Raw genomic sequence first — 20,903 nt, 5'->3', positions numbered from 1 at the left:
TCTGCATGGTGATGGCTCTAAGAAAAGGCCACCTTAAACAGAAATCAAAACATGGGCTCTTAAATTAATTAGGGTTACTATTTTTTTGTATATTTCTCACATTAGGCTCCCAAATTTTATAGATATTTCAGTCCATAGCTCCCCATCAGAAATCTAAGGAAAATCAGTGACTTACATAATCTTGAGGGTCTATTTTTAGGCACTTAAATGCCTTTAGAAAAAGCAAAAAATTACCTGACCAAATCCACACTCTTAATCGTCCCACCACCCCACCTCTAAGAGCAAGGCCTTCTCAGATAATGGTAGAACACAGTTACAATTGCCATGCTTTATTTTTTTCTTTCATTTTGTCCATTTCAGAGTTCTTTCCAGCAAAATCCCTTTAACTTGTATACACATCTAGTTTTTTTGTTAAAAATACAGTTCTTAGCATGTATAAATGCATTTCTCTCCACTGTAAAATAGGCTTCCATATGCTAAGCCACCAAATGGAGAGTTAGACAAGAAAAGACAGATTAAAATATAGACTGTAAAGTACAAAAAGACTCCTGAAAGGAAGAAAAAAAAAAGGACCAAACAAAAAAAAAGTCCAACAACCTAGCTCAGTACAGTGCTTCTGGACTATTTACTTATTCCGGAAAGCCAGAAGGTGATCAGGAACAGAGGCAGTGGTGACAGATCCAGAATGAATCTACCTCAGGGGAACAACTAAACCTACTTTATAAAGCAAAGGGTGGGTTGGTTGTTTTTTTCCTGAAAAAATCTGGGGAGTTTGCTCAGGAACCTGCAGTTAAAGCAGCACTGACAGAGAAGCATCTGAGCCCATTCAAATGACGATCAAAGAGCCCAGCCTTAGCTGACCTAACATCAGTATCTCCCTCATCACCATTAGCATCTCCTTACCATCCAGCTACTGGTAGTATCAATCAGCTCTTGTTAGCAGCTTTCGGGCAGTTGGTCCAAGTTTGAAGGGTAGAATGGGGGCAGAAGACTGTGTGTAGGAAAAGAGAGCAGAGGGATGGCTCAGGAACAGATGGCAAGAGTTATCAATTAGAAAGAAAAACAAAAAATAGCAGTGGAAGTTGCATAGCCATGTGCCAGACACCCCTTCCGTCACCTGGCATTTCTGTTACATTGCCTTCCCCAAACTTCGCTCTGTGTGACAAGGGCCAGTCTCTGCTCTCACGAGGAACCTAGCACATTCACAGAACTTGCTTAAGAAACAACTACAAGGAGTTGGACAGCTCTCAGATATCCAGCAAAAGCCACAGCTGTGTGGGTGGCTTAATAAGAGGCTCTTTTTTGTGTGGTAGAGTGAACTGGCCACTACTGGGCTCTCCAGTTCTGTGGAAAACACTTAACTCCTGTTACCAGAAGTATTTTAAAAACTAAGCAGGTGAGGTCTATGTGTTTATGGATACATTTCAAGGAACTTAAAAGTTGAAGAATATCCAGTTGCCACACATAAATGAGCTTAAAATGATGGGAAATGAAAATCAATCCCTTTCCGGCTATACACATAGGACTTTAAATAAGCCTTCACTAAGATTACAGCCGTAATGCAAGAATAACATTTAAAGAGCTGCATGTTTCTGCAGAAGGGAGACATGTTCACCTTAATGCTTTATTTTCAGATGCTTATGCAACAACAACAAGAAGAAGCAGAGAATCTTCTACTTAGATTACATTTAAAAATTGCTGAATTGCTTAAAATTTGTTACATGTCAGAACAGATGTCTGAAATGTCTTTGATAGGTTAGAAGATAATAGGTATAGAAATTATGATCCAAAAGAGCTTGAATATCACGTGGTTTCCCTTTTTCTAAAAAAAATTACCCAGGCTCAATATGGCAATGTATCTGAAGCTCTGACTGCAGTGATACAGATACACAGATTAGAATTTATCTGAGAACTTATAAAACCTCTGTCCCCAGAGAGGCTGCTTTGTAGCCTGCAATTGCATGAGAAATCTGGGTCAGGGGTGTGGATAGAAGCAGAACAATGGAAGGTGAAAAGGTGGGCAAATGAAACCCTCCCATTTCATGTGAAAGGCTAGAAGTGGGGAGGAAACAATGGCCAATAATGAGGGAGATGTCTTGCAGCAGCTTCAAGGGAGAGGAAAGCAAATGCAAGGAGAGAAAGCTACAATAGCTGAACAAGAATTTTAAAAATGATTGAAATCCATCAGCAATGTCAAAGAAAGCAGCCTATTTGACTAAAATATGTATGGCTCACTTTCATTCTAACAGGTATACTGCTGTAACAAAAAAGCCACTTATACAAATAAAAACCTGTATTTTATGTAGGTTTTTTTCTGCAGAGCATTTTCCCTCAGCCAGAGGTGGGGAATGGAAAGGCCAGATCTGACAAGGGTTTCTCAAGGTTTTATACTCCCAGAGCAGTCACAGCCCCTCATTTCCATTACGTATGTTTGGGCTGAAAGTAACATCCAACCTGACTGAATAATACAAATAACTACAATAAATATTTGTATCTAACTTCTATACATTTGTGCATCCAGATAACAAATAGTTTTCTCTGCTGGTTGTGAAGACAAGGAAAAAGAACACCTTTTTAGAAGTAGTTATTGTGAACCCTTTCAAAAAAGGCAATGGGTGATTTGCAGCAGAAAAAGTATGAAACTACTTGTTTTAATTGATTTCTTCAGATACCAACTGGACTGATTTCAAGGTCTGTTTTTGTAAGCAAGTAGAACTCATCCAGGACTGTTCACCTTTATTCAGCAGCAGACTATTAGTAACCAGCTACTTAGAAGTGTCTCTGAAGCAAAAGATTAGCAAATTCTACAGTACCTGGACAGAAAGATCTATTTAGCTCAGACTATCAGCTTGAACTGAAAGCATTCAAGCGTGAACCCCTGAAGCTGCATTATTTTACCTCCAACAGTAAGACAGAAAATACAAATCAAATATAATTATATCCCACTACAAATTCTTATGCTCCTTAAACAAGCTGGTGAAAGTATGGTGCAATTTTCTCCACTAATAATACACTGGGAAATCTAGTCCTGATGCAGCACCATTCAGAAGCATTGAATTACACAACAAATTAATTCCATCTTTGCATTATGCATACACTGAGTTGGGAAAAATATCATTTAACATCAGGGGGCTGTGCATATCCCAACCTACATAGTTTATGCTAAAAAAAAAATAAAATAAAAAAGTGTCATTCAGAGAGAGGAGAAATTCATGGCTGGTAGCTCCTGCAAACAAAGATGCCTGATTCTTCTTTTAATGTCTGACGCTGATGGGCCTTGGACGCAGTATATGAATTTGTGGGTTGCAGTCTGATGTTGCAGAGGAGAACAAAGACAAATGAAACTATACAAGATGCTTGGAAAACAAATGTGCCAATATTGGACTGCATGCTGTTTCTGTGTTCTGGTGTTGTACAGAAAACAATCTAATTTTGCCTTTGTGTAACTTTCCTCCTACCAAAAGCTCTCAACGAATTCCTTAAATCATTATGTTGTTCCAGGCTTTATTCAGTGATTTGATTTCACTGCTTTAATCTAAGTGTGAACCTCTTTAGTAAATAGTGGGACAAAGCATCTGTGCTTCCAAAAGTGTTGGTGGATCATGTCAGTTTTATTTAGAATAACACCATTTTCATAACTGAAAAGTGTATATTGCTCTCAATGGGGGAAAAAAAAGAAAAAAGATTGGACTCTCGTGAAGTTACAAATATATAACTAGCTGAACTGGTCAAATGGTATGCCAGAGACACATGCATTATACTAGTACAATTTATACAGACAACTGTAATTACGGGGGGGGGGGGGGGGGGTGGGGGGGGTGGGGTGGTGCTTGGTTAATCTGTTTGTACTATTTTAGGTGTCAGTCAGTTGGATGCAATTCTACAGGCTTCTTATCTTTCAGCACTATTCCCCCAGCACATCAGACATGAAATGCATCCACTCTGCTCCAACAACATTTTACAGTACCTGTGCAGAAGTCTAAATGATAACAGAAGGTGCATAAGGATGGAGGAGTACACCTACTACAAATGGCAGCTTTATAGCCCACAACCAGGTCAAGTGTCTCTCAAACCTACAGTTACTCCTGATCTACTACAGAGCAAATGACAAAAGAAACCAAGCCATGACGTTAAAGTTGATGCACGGGTGTGAGTTAGCCCCAGGCAGGAAATACAAGAAAACAGCAAAGAAACAAATCCACAGTATCTACTTTTAGCTCCAGCTCCTCCCTTTTTATAAACTCATTAATCTTGGTGTCCTTCCCTGCCATTTTTCAATCTTGTTTTCCCTTCTTATGGCTACAGTTACCTTTCACTGCTTCCACCACCAGTTCTCTAAGGGTAATATTCCTGCCACCTAGAGCTAATGGGAAATAAATGGCACTTAAGAGTGCATCAAGAGAGATAATTTCTAGCAGATACCACATCATGGCAAAGTTACATAAAATTAGCAATGAAGAAAAAAGGATAGGGATAGAAGGTGGAGGGTTGGGGCAAGAAAACACTATACGAGGTAGCTCATCTAGAAAAGGAAGATTTATAGGAAGCTGCAACACAAAAATGCCTAACAATAATGGAAAAAAACACCCAATCTTCATATGCAGAAGTTTAATTATAAAGAGAGGAGGAAACAATCAAGCAGCTAATATGACATTATTATATCTTTTTAATACCTTATTACACTTTGAGGGTAATATTTTCCTTGAGAAAAGATTAGAGTATTTAACTGAGAAGACAGAGTTGGGCTCGAACTGCCAGCAAAGGAACTACAGAACTGTGAAAGCTTTTCACTCTACTGGTTGGCTTCCCACAGGTGCATGCTACTTTATGAAGTATTTAATGACCAAAAACTTACATTACGCTTTCATTTTACAGTTGAGCAGCAAAAGGAGCCCATTTTTATTCTGTCAGAGGTATTATCAACAGAACCATAATGAAGTCCCAGGAGAACTAAATTGTTGACTCTGCAGCCTCCCTGAAGCCCATGAGTCGGCAAGTAGTGAAAGAATTTAAGGAGAGAATACTGTTGGGGGTTGTGATTGTAGAAGAAGCCACTAAGACCTCCATACGCCATAGAGGCATAATTGCAATGTCCATATTGCATAGTAATCTAGAAAGCAAAAAGCATTTATGTGATTGTAGATGTAGCTTCTCAAATGGGTAGTTAGTGAGAACCATCATTATGGCATCCCATGTTATCCTCTGCACACTCTTCCCTCTTACCTAGTATAAGCAGTCTTCGGGAATTCCTCATTTGCTTATTCTCATCATGTCAATTCCAAAATGGACCTAAGCACTGTGAGCACCAATCAAGTCATACTTACACTTTTGAGATGATGCACATTTGGGTTCCCCCAGTAAAGAGTCTCTCACTGCAAATTTCCAGTTGTCTTTTATGCTACAGATAGTAGATATGCAATGCAACCATTCAACCCTCAAAATATCTTTGCTTCTAAATAGAGGAGAGCAAGCTCTATCTAAAGTCATGTTATTAAGTAGGATCTTTAAAAGATAAAACCCAATAATTTAAGCTGATAATTGTCTCACTATCCTTAGATCCATTTAGACATTTGGTGTTAAAAAGAAACTACAACATTGCTGACTTATTCATTAAAATAACAGCATTTTAAATTTTATTAGTAGCCCACATTTCTTCATCTCAAAAATAACTGTTAATGAATCATTCTGGTATAAGTAAGAAAGGATAAAAAAAGAATGTATCTGCTGTAACAGGGTTATCTTTGTACAAATATGTAGGTGTTGGAGCATTTGTAATGTTCTCAGTGGTTAATCCCATTGAGAAAGGAAAGCTTGCTCACTGAAGAGTTTTTGAGGTAAATTAATAAGGTAATATTAGCAATACTATGCCTACTTCTGGTCACAACATTATCATTTGTATTTTACAATGTTTAAAAAAGTTGAGTGACAACTTTTTTTTCTTTCCCCCAGTGTAGCTTTTTTCGGGATGTTTCCTGCAGATAAAGTTTTAAGATGTTACACTGCTAGCTGAGTTTAGATTTTATGTAACAAGAATTCAAAAAAGGACTCTCTTGTTTATATAGGTTAGTAAGTCAGAGCAGGTAAATAAAATCAATTGAAAGAAAAAAGAAGGTGCAAGCTTAAAACTCATTATCAAAAAGTAATCTTACGTACATACTGTTTCAGAAATACTATCATTTATTCTTAGGTTTCTGGCAGCAGTGGCAGATACAGCCACATGATAATCATTAATTCAGTGGAGAATGCATGGCTGACATCCAAGACATTACTATGAAAACAGAAGTGTTCTGGATATTATTTGGCAGTCACACCCTTGGACATTTTTTTGCTCACTAATGTTTGTAATAGAGACCTAAAATGAAGGAAAGATCCAGCCCTTGGCTTTACCAGTGGACACCGGACAGCTTCACTGGGAACTTGTGGTACAACAATCCTGCAAGCACCCCCAGCAGCTTTGGCTTCTGAGGAACCACTACTTCCAGACAACATCCAGGTACCCAGGACACCCCTATTGTAACAAGGGACAAACACAGACAAAGATTATTTGCACCACCCATGCCGTGTCCCTAGTGGAGGTGAGGAAAGACTAAGACCACTCCTTTAGTTGGCCAGTGGTTGGTGGAAGGTGGTGAAATAGAACAAGAATAAACAGAAATTTATGAAGTTGGAAAAAACTTTCATAGAATCACTGCAAGAGCAAATTTTCCATAGTGTCTTAATATATTTTTCCTGATCAAGAATTTGGCAAGAAATTTAGAAATAACTCACCCTAAGTCCCCCTGGCTAGGACCATGCTTTCCTTTATGCTGGGAAGCTGCAAGGAACATCAAAGGAATTATCAGCAGAAAAGGAGGAGAAATAAATGGGACTGACAGGACACATGTGAGGTCAAGAAATAAAGTATAAATGCAAGTGGAAGGACCGGATGATAATACAGTGAAATTCCGGTGATTCCCAGTGAATAGGGGTAGATATAATCTGAAAGAGATTTTCAATGGAGAAAATGCAAATGGATTACTGCCTTAAGATGCTTAGGAATGACTTGGGAAAGTGTATATCATATAGTATACAAACAAGAAAGCAGCATTCATTCACACGTGTCATGAGGGAGTAAGATGCAACTCCTAGCGTCTCTTCTCAAATCTTATTCAGTTTCTGAATACCAGACACCAGTTTAACATAAAGATTTATCAAATCATATAGCAGCCAAAAGCAATACAGTAAATAATTACGACGCAGGAGTGACTAATTAGTGATTTAAATTTATGTCGGAAAGACTACAAAAAGTAAACACTCTGAGCAAGCTCCTATACCATTTACAGAGCCACTGAGTTTTGACATTGGAAGAGATGCACCTCTTATTCTACAGGTTAAAGTAATGAATAAATGGAAAGACACAGCTGTTTAAATCCTAGTCCCAGTAAAAGTGCTACATCTTTTGCTAGGGACTCTAATGGGACCAGAATTTCAGTCAAGAACTCAAGGAACATTTGAATGATGCAACACAGAGGAGTAGTACAGAACAACAGAAATGGACCTATGTACAATAATGAGAATAGAACAATATAAAAGTATAAAAGGTATTCAGAAGTATTTCTCCTCTTCCCCATCATTCCTTTGAACAAGCACAGTTCATGGACTTTTCTGAGCACATAACTGGGAAGAGCAAACAGGGTGCAGCCCTGGTTCACAACAGACAGATAAGCTGCCAGGTAGGTAGCTCTCCACAGCCCGTCACAATCACGAGTTGCATTTCACTCTGAAAGCTGTACAGAGCACTGCAGTTCATCCCTACCTCTGCTGCTGCCCTGTATTCTAGTGCAACCCAGACTTAGCAAAAGAAATGGAGAAAAACCAATTTGCTGCTTTGATCCATCAAGGGAGTAGAATCTGTGGAGCAAAGTGAAAAATTTCACAACTGTACACAGCAATCGCTGTGAATCATACACAACTCCAACAGAAGAACAATCCAGTAAGCCTTCCATTTCATTATTCAAACACTTTCAATATATACAATAGATGAAGTTCAAAAATAGTAACCAGGAAACTCTTTTTTAACTAGTGCCTCACTGGTCCATTATCTAAAACAAGGGGCAGGATTTTCTTGGACTTAGTACTTTTCTTCAGCTTATGTGATCAAGAAGTTTAGCATTTAAAGTTTGTTATGCTTTTTTAAAAGAGACTATAGGAGAATTTCTGATCGTTAACTGACATAAATGGATAGCCTTTTCTGAAAATATGTATTTATAGCGGTAAATAGCATCACAAACAAAATACAGATTCTCTCTCCTTGTTATCACCTTACTCTGTCTCAATGTGGATTTTATTTTAGAAACTCACTAATTAAGCACTACCGACCAATTTTAACCTTTATCTGTGTTCCTTAAAGGGCTGAACTGTCAGGGCTATTGTTGCTATGTGCTATAATGGCTGGGAAAACCTTTGTCTGTACATTCAATTAATCTTTATCCATTCTGCCATTCTCCTTTAAAGGAAAAAAAAAAAAAGGGGGGGGGGGGGGGGGGGGAGAGGAGAAGCTATCTCCTAATTAAAGTTCTGTGGCTGATAATAATTTTCTTGGCTTTTACAACTTTACTACTTTACATCTATGAATATTCTGCATTTGCAATACCTACCTACTGCAGGTGATGCCTAGAGTCAGTGACAGAACAAACCCCCCAACACACAACTGTTAATGCCAGGTAAGAAACATGTCTTCACTAACAGCGAGCACTGTAAGGAAAAGACTTGCAAACACAGAAAGGAAAAAAAGAGAAAAAACCCCAAGGTCTAGAGACTGGATTAGCGTGGTAAATAGACCCCATAATCACATAACAGCACACACAGGTAGCATAAGAATGGGCACTTCACAAAACTGGCTGGCAGAAAACATCGAAGCTGCAGAAATGGCAGTAATGAATGAGCTGGAGTAAGGAGACTGTGAAAGACGGCTGAAGTTGTTAAACAGGAATGTAAGGGTTACTATGAGACAAAATTTAGGGAATAGTTTTAAACAGTATGAAAAAATATGGAAAAGGAGATAGGAAATAGAAACAAAGCAGAAATTTAATATTAATGCAACAATCACAGACAGATATTTCTGAGTAAAAGGAGTACAAGCACACACTAAGGACAGAAATCCTGATGGCTCTCAACGGCCTGTCGATTTTAGTAGTCTCTCAAAACACAAGTTTTTAAATAGCACAGGTAAGACTTACCTAGCTTGATCTTAAGTGCAAGAAACACTCAGGGAATCTGAGAGGATACAAGAACGCTACTGATATTGCAAGATCATATTCTTAGCTGTAGATCATCCAAAAGCACGATGATCTACAGCAACAATTTTTGCATGCAGTCATGCAAGCCACATATAGCTAGTGGGAATTTCAGGCATGATCACAGCAAAAATTTCTTTGGAGAACCAAAGCCTCTAAGGTCCTCAAGCTTGTTAGTGGACTAAAATTATGAAAGGAATGAAAACAAATAATATAAAACAACTTTAATTTGTGTTTCATTCAAGAACACACCAATTTTTCTCAAGCACTATTAATCTATGGGCATTAAAAATTAGTGTTCATAATAAGCTAGGAAGGACATTGAAATAATTATTTTAAAAGAGTACAAGTGCTAAGTAATTCATGTAAATAACATAAGCACTTGAGTGCAGCAAGTGAAGAGCAAAATCCAGCCAGCACTGCTGGACTCGCGCATTACTGCAGCATACTCCCCGACCAAAGAGCAAAAGGGAACATGGTTCCTGCTTGTGATTTTTTAAGTCAGGAAGGTTTGGCAAGGCAAGCATTACGCTAGAGATAACAAGACGTCCTTTACTCAAAGTACTCCATGCAGATCCACCTGAGAAGTCTCTACACAATTCCTTGATGTGCCAGTTGTCATTACCCTGGAGAGTGAAAAGTGACGGCAAACGCCCTCCTGCTAAGGGATGGCAGATTGACCAGTAAGCATGTTTTCTAGACCCAGTCAATTGAATTCTGAAAGATATACTTCAATGGGGCACCAACATACAATGGGTTCAAAAAAAATCCTAAATGGTACCTTTCTACACCATTAGGCATCAACTACCTGTAGAGATCTAGCATTTTAATGTCCCTAGTAACATGGTGTTTAATTGTAGGTAAAGTAATTAGTTTTCCAGTCTCTTCGCAGGTACATTTGGAGTGGCACTGTAGCGCATCCATATGGGGAAGATCAGGGGCTGGTAAAAACTTCTGTCTCAAAGGAAACCTCACGGGAAAAGAGAATGAGAAAAGACAAAATCATAGCTCTTAAACATGTAGGATAGGGTAAGAGAGTTAATTAGAAGGTTTATAACAGATCATAATGCATTTCACACAGCTGAGCAATGAACCCAGACAGCCCAACTGCAGGATGAATCAATAATTCTGTTTGGTTAGTTAAAGGATGATGCTGAGGGTGCTTTTAGACCTGAGAAGTAGCATTTTAAAACCAGTATTTAAATGTTTCCCTCATTTAAAAATACCATTTCAGAGGGTTATTATTAAATTTACAGAATAATTTTCACTTCTTGCTTAGATCTTTAATTATATTGCTACACAAAAAAAATTTATTTGTACTAGACAACACCTTAAGAAATCATCATTCAGCACTGAAAATGACCGCACTTTTCTTCATAGGTATTTGAAAGCTAGTTTGACTGAACAAATAGATTTCATTTGCACAGTACTCTAGGAGGACTGGAAAGAAAAAACAATTAAATTGTACCCTACAGAAAAGATACTTGCTTCTTTCTTTTTCTTCAAAGTATCGAGATCTACACTAAGAAAATTTTTTCAAAAATACATCCTAGAAAAATCAACATTTTCACCCACTGTGATTTGAATACTGCAATTCTGTCCAATAGCATGCATCTGTGAAAAGTCATCATTAGATAACTTTCTGTCCCATAGCAACCACCTTCTTTTCTCAGGGAAATGAAATACTTTTACATCCTTAGGCAATACTGTTCTCTGCATGGCTTCATAAATGAAGCTGCTTGTAATATAAAGCTAAAATCACAATTTACACTGGGTTTCACAGAGATTTATAGCTATACATGCGGAAAATAAAATGTTAGCCATAGGCTTTTCCAACTGCGTGTATATATATTATATATGCATATGCATGTAAACAGTGAGAGCCAGCATTTCACATTTTATATAAAAAGCTTTATATAAATTATAAAAAATACTTTATATTAAAGTAACAGATTCCAGTTATTAATTTACATTATTAAGCATTTATCTAAAGAAGAGTAATGGAAAGAAGAGAGAGGTAATGTTTTAATAATCTGAACATGCTATGATAATTTAGGTCTGAATTTACTAAGTGATAAGAAAGTAAGAAAGACACCAGAGGATGTAAGTTGCTTGAGAGGATCTTCCTGGAACTGTCATAACTGACAATTTCATGGTAATCCACAAACTTCAGGGCTGCTGGCCAGAGCCACCAGTTCTCAAATGAGAGTTCTTGGTTCTTTACCAAAGGTCTCTGTGAAGCGGGCTTTTTCTTAAAAGTTGTTTTGGTTTTTTTTTTTTTTTTAAATTATTAAATCACACTAAAGTGACTGTATCTATTTTAAATAATTTACTGATGCTATTTTGCTGTGCAAGTCACTGCTGAAATTCCCTACAGGCATTACACAGAAGCAAAAGTGAGGAGAGAATTACACAGTGTAGTAGTATGCCACCAAAATAATAGCAAAAAAAGCCACAGAAGCAGACCTCATACTTACTGTGACTTACTGTAATCATGTGAGAGCTTGGGTATTGACACGAATGTTGTCTCCATTCAAGCACAAAAGGACCATCATGAAAGAATTCTTTTCTTTTTTCTTTTTTTTTTTAATTTGGCAATATCATCATGACATCAAAACGTTACCAATTTAAATTTTGAACAATAAGGAGGACTGGAATGTGCAAAACTCTCCCAGGTAAACTGGAAACGTTTCAGATATGGAAGGCTAAATACTATGCAAACAAAATGCTGCAGGAAGATAGTAAGCTGGAAAAATAACGTTCAACTAGCTGTTGTACTACACCAGATCCTTAGCAAATCCAGTTCTTCCAGTTACATTTTGAAAATAAAACATTCAGGAGGTTACAAAGGGTGAAGCTTTAAATTTTCGTAACTGTTCATTAGGATTGCTGATTTCAGCAAAGATGAAATGTTTCCATCTCTATTTACCTTAGCTTTTGAAACCGAATACAGAAAGACGACTAGTAGGAATCCATTTGTTCTCATTGTACAATTTCAATTTTTTGTCATTAAGCTTTAATGTAAGGAAAAGACATGATCTGAACAGTGTTTAATTCGGTGATGATGCAATGTGATGGGTGCACTGCATAATGTCATATAATATCAAAAGATGTGTCCCAATATAACCTCCCTTATACACAGCAAGAAGCCTCTGGAAACACAGAAGGCAGCTAACAGCTCTGAAGCTGTTACTGGAAAGTTGTCACTTGCTTTCAGTAACCGAATAGGATTTGTGACTACCTAGCCTTAGTGGTCCAAGGCGCTCACAAGCTTAGTTATGAAACTGTGCCTTCATCAGCTTCAGAAAGGCTCATCCTTCTTTCATTTACTAAGATTTTTGTCGTATGAGCACCAAAACCAAATCTATAAAATGAACTTAAAGCAAGTTTTGTGCTCCTTCATTTGGGGGCTGACTCAAAGCTGTACTAATCAAACCAGAGCACCCCTACAGGGCTTCTCATTCCATCAGTCAGGGATGCTTTTGCTCTTGCTGCACCTCCTGAAACAGGGAGAACTGATAAGAGCTTGCTAGACTTGGGGAACTGCTAAACCATCAGTTAAGCCGAGCCTGGATCAGCTCAAAACTGCTAAGGAGATACAAAATTAGCAGAAGCAAGATTAGTAGTTTTGTTTATTGTTCTTGTAACCCATTTGGGCATTTTCATTTTCAATACTTTGTATAAATTCAAAAAATACTGTCTATAAATTCCTCTTCACTTGCACATTCATAGTTTTAAAAATCAGATCAGCTCTCAGTGCCCTTTTTATAGATAAAAGGTGATGCCCTATACGAGGGGTCCTCAAACTTTTTAACCAGGGGGCCGGCACGCAGATTAAGTGGCAGGCAGTCATCTGCAGCTGCTTGGTTTCCCCCCCCAACTCCCGGCTGGGGGGGGATGGGGGGGTGTGTGTCTGTAAATACCGGGGGCCGGATTGAGGACCCTGGGGGGCTGTATCCAGTTCGCAGGCCATAGTTTGAGGACCCCTGCCCTATACTATGTGTTTATGAACGTTTTATCAGGTAAAGATGGAGCAGAATTAGGAAACCATGAGATTTTAATTCCTTGTTAAGCAATTGTTATGGCAGATTCTGAAAGGAACAGAAAATGTCATAAGACTAAGCAAAACTAAGCAGTCCTCAAGATAATTTCCAATTTCTAGTAACAACAGAACACAGTATATCTATACATTTCATTACAAAGGCTGTAACTATTGTAGAAAATGCAGCACAATTTGAGTCTGACAACCTGTAAGCCTAGTTACACCAGTTTGAATAATTTTTTTTTTACAAATCTTTGAAGTCACTACATTATGTTTACACCAAGAAAACCAAAACCTAGTGAAAATGCATTGAAAACTTACAATACTTCAGGAGGTCTCAGGGGGAAGGCTTAAAACATTCCTATTACACCCCAGCACACCACCAATTTGGCTGAACTAACATAAAAAGATACTTGACTGGAGAAGAGGATACACTAAGGGGAAGTACGAGCAAATGATGGTGGGAGATTGGAGACTCACTGTCAAGTCTCCAGGCAGAGATAACAATTTCCTACATCGGACAAAGGGCAAAGTAGCCACCCCACAGTATTTCTGAGGTTCATCAAATTGAAATGTTTTCATTAAAATGTTGACTTCACCGATACTGAACTCTTCTCCAAAATCAAAAAAGCATTATTGGAAATTTCTAAACAGCTCTAAGTGGGTCAACACAGCATAGGCAAACTTAAAAGCTGTCAACCCTATCAATATTGGAGTTATCAGGCACTGTCGGTCTTCATAAATGCCAGTCTAACAGAATCAACGTCCTGACAATTTCTTATAGTAATGTGTAACTACACACTGTGTAAGTAACTACACACTGTGTAATTTTATTTTTCCTTTGAGACATAACAGTCATAACTGGTAGTAATGAAATTTACTCTAACTGAATGTCTCTCACCAGGAGTTTTAACTGGCTTATCTTCAAACCTTCTCTACAATAGAGGCAAATTCTACAGTAATACAAAGGCTATCTCATATGATTTATTCCTTCAAAATGTACTGTGCAAGCATTTAAGAAAATAAGCGATCTGAATTATGTCTTACACTCATGATGGAAAAAGTATTGGTTAATTCATCCCTACTGATTTTAACAGAAGCTTATTTGGGTTTTAGTGAACTGTGAATGTGGCTTTTGTTGTTCCAACATGTATCTATGTTCTAAAAACACTTTCTTTGATCCAGCATCAAACTCTTAGTCTCACTCATTTCTGAAACTCAGATCCACAAAGAGATAAAGTATAGTTAAAAGTGACAGAAGAGTACAAACAAATACACCTGAACTAACAGTAAATTATGTTAAACAATTGCTTTTATACTGCTAATTCTAAGGACACAGAAAAATCTTAGATTTGTTGTTCTGTTGTTAAAATATTTGCAGCATTTTATTTCATGTTTTGAGAACTTAATTGCTCTAACAGAGCTTCTGTTACTCTCTGCACCATAAAAAATGGAAGTGCATATATCCAGATGTATGTACACACATCCACAGGCAAGTGGGCTAGCTGTAGGAATACTACAAGAGCTCCTTATGTAAGCTTTCTTTGTTTAAACTGTTCCTGATAAACATTTTATATGAATAAAGTATAGTAAATTTGAGCTCATATATTTTACAACCATTCTCCTACTTTACAGAGTCCCTAGAATTCTGCATGGCTCATGCAGACACCTTGCAAATCTCAGGGCAGCATTGAGGCCATTGTCTCAATTAAACTCCAAAGTCAGGATGTTCAAAAGGATCTCTATGCCTAAATTCTGGTGGTCTTGAATAAAAATTAAGCAAGTGGATTTTAATACTTCAAAAAGAAATCCACCCTACATTGTTCGATGAAATTTGGAGCCTTCCTATTAACTGAATAGTAAACCACATTAAAATACCAATGCACTAACACAAAGTAACATATCAGTATACAGTAAGCAATAACCATTCTCTTAAAAGAACCTGTAAAAAAAAAAAAACCACAAAACCAACCCTATCAGTACTCACAGATGTATTTAGACATAATTAGCATCCTATTTATTACACATGAAAAATATTAAAATCAATGTGTTTTAAGGTTTTCACAAAACCCACCGTGCATCAGAACTAAATGGATGACATGGATAACACTTTATAGTGGATGGAAGACAGGTACACTGAAAACTATTCATGGGGGACTACCCCATTTATCGCAATGTACATCTTAATCTGTAGTTGCATAGTTTAAAAAATCTTAATGCATATTAGTCTCTCTTTTGATCTACTGTTCTGACAGCTTACATTTTTAAATTGCTAATCTGGTTCATGCCATAAAACAATTTTTATACAGAAATTTTCTAACCAAAGCTGTCTTTTTTTTCTGCTACACATCTACTGGGTTTCCCAGGAAAAAGGTAGGTACGACCATACAGAGCAGGCTACCTGCGTACAGAATCCTTCCTGACATGTCATCCACAAGAAAACTCCAAGATGAGGTACAGAACTGGATAATTTTTCCTTATCAATATAAATATCCAGTAGTCCTTACAGTAACACCACTCTTAAAATAAGAGACTGTTCCTCACAAGCATCTCAAGGAAATATAGCACCCATTCAGTCAGTCAGTCAGTGTGACATACTGGATGAGATAACACAGGATTTAATCATTACTTCAGATACATGATTTCAGCTACACGGACATAGTATAAGACACATTAAGAAGAGATTATTTTATTAGTCACAATGAACACCATCTTACACTAAAAATGCTTCCTCTATTCCATCCATCTTTTCAATGTTCTGAGGCCCAAATGTGGAGTTCACTCAGAGCCCAGACTCTTTGACAGAGACCCTCTTTATCTACCGCCAACTTAAACAAGCTCAAGACAACAGAATATGGCTATGTGAAGCCTTTCCTTATGGAAAAGCTATGCTCCTAAAATACCTCTGTGTTTCATTAATTCTCCTTCACCAGGAATAACAGCATCAAAACCAGACCTTTCTACTATTGCCCCCAAACAGAAAAATTACCATTGTTTAACCCTTACCTGCCAGCAACAGATTCCAGGGACTTCTACTTGGATATGGGAAGCAGGATCCTTTAAGAAGGGCAAGGAACGAAGGCAACATCAAAAAGAAGTTAGGTGTCAGAATTTTATTTTAAGGGGAAAATTTGAAAGCAGAAGTTTATGTAAGTAAAGCTCTTCTGATGGCATGACTTAAAAATGGAAAACTGGGCAAAACAAACATTTGGAGGAGATGAGGAAGCTAATTCTAGTTTCTCTTAGTTTCTCCTACTCTGCCGTCCTTGCCACTTTGCACATGAAATGAGGAAATGAAAATGAGGTAATAGAAGGTAATGAAGAATGTTAAATGTGATTGAGGATGGCAGAGGAAGGTGACACACGGTTTGGAAGTATGGAATATCTTAACAATACAACAGGAACAATGAGAAAGACTGCTTTAACTGCACACATGAAAGTCAGGGACCACTTTCTGTGGCGGTGAACAAGACACCAACACCCCCCTCCCTGCCTCAGTAGCACTGGAATCACAGAATCACCACCACAGATCACTTATCTTTTTATCTTATCTGGATCACTTATCTGGAAAATGGCTTGTATAGCATGTCTTGTAATTATTTCAAACTTCAAATCACATCTCAAAATAATTTTCCTCTTTTTCCTTTCCATTATTCTTTGGATAGATTTTGAGAATTCCTATTGTACAACCTGAAACTAGCCCTTACAAGAACATGCACTTCTGCCAAATATTTTCTCTGCAATTTTCAGCATCTCTACATCGAATACTAGAGAAAGTCCACAAAATACTCGTAAGAATGTTTCTGAATATTCATGGAATCCTGTTATCATAGCTATTAATCCATATCTGCTTTTTAAACATCTGCACCACTCAGTGCCTTGTTTACTATACACCCCCTGCAATTTCACACACTTTCAATCTTTTACCTTACAAAATGTCAAAGTTTAATTTAAAGGCATTTAACAATATACTTATCTATAGTTCATGTCTGAATGTCTGTAAATTGAATAGTGTTACAGTTGGGGAGTTTGGAAGAGTTGTTTTTTCTATAACTTTTGTTCAGTAGCATGATTCCATATTTTAGGAAGTTCTTTCTAACCACACTCCCACAAGAGACTCGTATCAAAAAACATTTTCCAAGGTATTTGGTATGTCAGATACATCCCTGGAAGTTTTCATATTTCACCATTCCAATTAAATATTCTGTTTAGAATGGTCCATGTCACATGTTTCAGAGATTTGGTATATTAGGGATCAAATTATCATCTTGAAGAGATGCCCCATAATGATAAGACTCACCACAAGCAAACAAGAACCATGGTTGTGTTTTAATTTTACAGCATTCTAGAATATATAAGGATATTTTCCTAGTAAGCTGAAAAAGGAGAAAAGATCTGCCTACCCCAGGGACTGAAACAAGCGTCAAATGCCCCTCAGTGAATTAATAAGGGAATAATTTGAAGAAGCTTTCCTACCAAGTGGATCATGGGTTGGATTCAAGTGATGCTTCAATTATTACAGCATTCAATGTGTTTAGATCTACTTATAGGAAACATTGCATATATTATACACAAGAATTGAGTGTATCTGTGCCTCCAGGTTGCTTGCGCAGGAAAAGACACTCCAACTATTCCTTTGGGACATACTAAAAAGCAAGGAGGTGCGAGAAGAAATCAGTGTTCTGAGTCAGTAAATTAAAACAAACTTCATGGCAGAAAAGCCACAAAAAAACCCACCAAAAACTATTCCTGATAGTTTTCAGGAAGCTTAAGCAGCAGGTACAACAATGTAACACTGAAATTTTGAAGGGGAGTCCCAAGGTAAATCAGCTTGTAACGGAAAATTGGCAACTGAATTTTTCATTGTAATAACAGGTATTCAAACGGAAAAGAAGAGAAAAAGCAAACATTGCCAATATTTTGGCATTTGTAGGAGTTTTCCAAAAAAAGCATATCTAGGTTCTCTACAGCTTTAACCTGAGAAAAAAAATGCACATTAACGCTGCAAAGGAGCTGACACTTTTCATCTGCAGCCCACTCAGCCAAGGAACATCCACTTATATACCCTCATGCATTATTCACCAGGAAAATTGAAATAATCTACCAGTGGTTAAGCAGCTCAGAATCAAATGCAAATCAAGGGAAAGCAGTTAAGAATGAGGATCATTCACAACTCCTGACACTCCTCCACACTGCAAGCCTGGAGACTCCCGCAGGAGTCACACAAATCTTTACAACTCCAGTCCCGGTGGCTGCAGGCATTTTGATGCAGCCTAGCCTGAAGTTGGCCTGTGTCTGTGGGTGATGGCAAAATCACTGACCTGTGCTCATGCTTTAAAAAGGAACTTGCTTTATTTGTATTCATGTAGATTCTCACTCCCTTTTTCTTGGCACACACCTGAAAAAGTCTGATTTTTTTATTTATGAAAAGCCTGTGTTTACTGCAGCACTGGCTAAAATTATACTCATTCTTTACCTGACTATGAAACTTTGGACATACAAGTACAAAAATCAATTTAAAGCAATGTAATATAAATTTCCAATGAGAGAAAAAGTTATTGCTGTTATTACCTTCATTTTCAATGGTAAGATACAATGGGAACTACCTTAGACCATGATTTATAACAATTATTTTATTCTCTTTAGGAGTATACAACAGTAAACATTAAGATCAGAAACAATAAATTAACTTTTATATCACAGTGAGAAACTGAAAGCCCACTTGGCTGTTAAGAAGCCATACACCATTCCTTACAAGCTAATGTGAACAACAGAGGCATGCATAATTTTTGCAAGTTTATACAATTTACCCTGGACAAATTTTTCATGAAATCTACATAAACCTTGTATTACGAAGTATTTACATGTGTTTGAATTTATTATCATCAATGCATACTCATCAATGTAAACTCCATGCATTAATGTTCAATATCAGAATTTAATAGCTTTAACCCTTTGGGGTTTAAGGACAATCACTATACTGTTTGTGTTTAGGCAGCACAGGTTTTCCCCACGGACTGTACACAGCAAAATAGTTTTCATTTCAATGGAAACTAGTGTTTATTTTTCAGACAAGACATTTTCAAGCAAAAAAAAGCTAGATTTAATCAACTAGTTATTTCAACAGTTGGTTGAACCCAAAATGCCCATTAACAACCCTAGACCTGATTTCATGAAATTACAGAATGACAAACTACAACTGAAAACATTCTTGTCATAACCATAAAATTAGAAAGTGTAAAATAATGAATAAAAAGATCAAATATGTTTCACTCTAGATGGAAAAAAAAATCCATTAAGATCATATATTTTTGCAGTCCTCTCAGATATATATTTGATTGTCAGAAAGCCTAAGGAAAAAAAATAAATAATCCTAAATATCAGATTTCCAGGTACAATGAGAAAATCGCTGCTGATGAAGAAGAAAAGTCAGACCAATAACCATCTCCATCTAGAATCCAAGATGAAATACTGTTTCAGTAAGAATTTGGCTAGTATCTCAGGATATTCACACACTTTTTAAATGGTTGGAAATACTACTGACATAAAACAATATTTGCAGCTCATTTTCCTGTTCAATTATATTTACTTTTTCAATCAAATTTGCTCAATTATATCTCCTGGAGTAACACTGGAGTGTGACAACTATGCTGCATTGTACTGATTGTGTCAGGACAGCACACCACTTAGTCAAGGGAAATAGGACCCCAAGTCAGAGAGAATAGGATTAGGCTCTCACTTTATGGAAATTACCAAGATATTTTTAATGTTCATATAATCCAGAACGCAACTCCACTTTCATGATGCCTTCTTGAAGATTTCCACAGAGAGAACTATACTTTTCCCTAGGAAGGCCAAGCACAAATAGATTCTCAAAGAAGATCCTGAGAATCAGAGGTTAACATTAAGTACTTCAAACACAATGCTTTCACTATAAAGCTATATTAAATTTTTCGCTGACTTTTTCAAAGCATTTCTTTGCCAAAAATAACACCTAAATTTAAGATCAACTGAAATTTTAAAAAATCCTTTACAATAACTTATTTTATATTGCTAGGAAACTGTACACACATACTCAAGATCCTTAATTAATCTGATTATTCATTTAGGTTCCTATGAACCCTATGCATCCTATTGATCATATGCGTCTCCAGCACAGATCCAAGATACAAAGCAGTAGCATTCTAGAAAAAGGAGATTAAATATGTATCCAAATATTTTGCCAAATACTTCAGAATCAGCATCTCTCTTCACATATAAATTATACTGACCTTATCCCAAACCCACGTGTTAAAAGCAAAAATCTTGAGTATTGTTAAATACAGAGATTCGATGCCGATTTCAAACTTCCTTTGGGTCAGTGCTGATTGCACCAATGTTTCTACACATTTTCCTAGACATTCAGCTTTGCAGAAAATATTCTTTATCTAAGGATAAAAGAAGTTTAACTCCTGATCTGATTTTTTTTTTTTTTAAACATTCACATCTTGCCCATCAGAAGAAAGAAATCTATAAAACGTTTTTTAACATGGAAATAGGAAAGCTATTTGAAAAGGACACCCTGTAGCTTTTATGTGATTAATATA

At 37.0% G+C, this 20,903-nt stretch overlaps 1 protein-coding gene across 7 annotated transcripts in view; it reads right to left on the bottom strand.

The window, feature by feature from the left end:
• SHANK2 (SH3 and multiple ankyrin repeat domains 2) overlaps positions 1 to 20,903 on the bottom strand; it is a 353,645-nt gene that overhangs the window by 228,609 nt on the left and 104,133 nt on the right. For 6 of the 7 annotated variants that reach the window (XM_056354407.1, XM_056354409.1, XM_056354410.1 and 3 more), the window contains exon 13: positions 16,324 to 16,374. The exons of the other annotated variant lie outside the window; for it this stretch is intronic. In XM_056354407.1, the coding sequence (XP_056210382.1) occupies positions 16,324 to 16,374 (51 nt within the window). The remainder of the gene's footprint in view (positions 1 to 16,323; positions 16,375 to 20,903) is intronic. 7 annotated transcript variants of the gene reach the window in all.

Source organism: Falco biarmicus, chromosome 10 (assembly GCF_023638135.1).
Source record: "Falco biarmicus isolate bFalBia1 chromosome 10, bFalBia1.pri, whole genome shotgun sequence".
Lineage (NCBI taxonomy): Eukaryota > Metazoa > Chordata > Aves > Falconiformes > Falconidae > Falco > Falco biarmicus.
The sequence above is the reverse complement of the archived record's forward strand: the minus strand, read 5'-3'. Positions and strand labels throughout refer to the sequence as shown.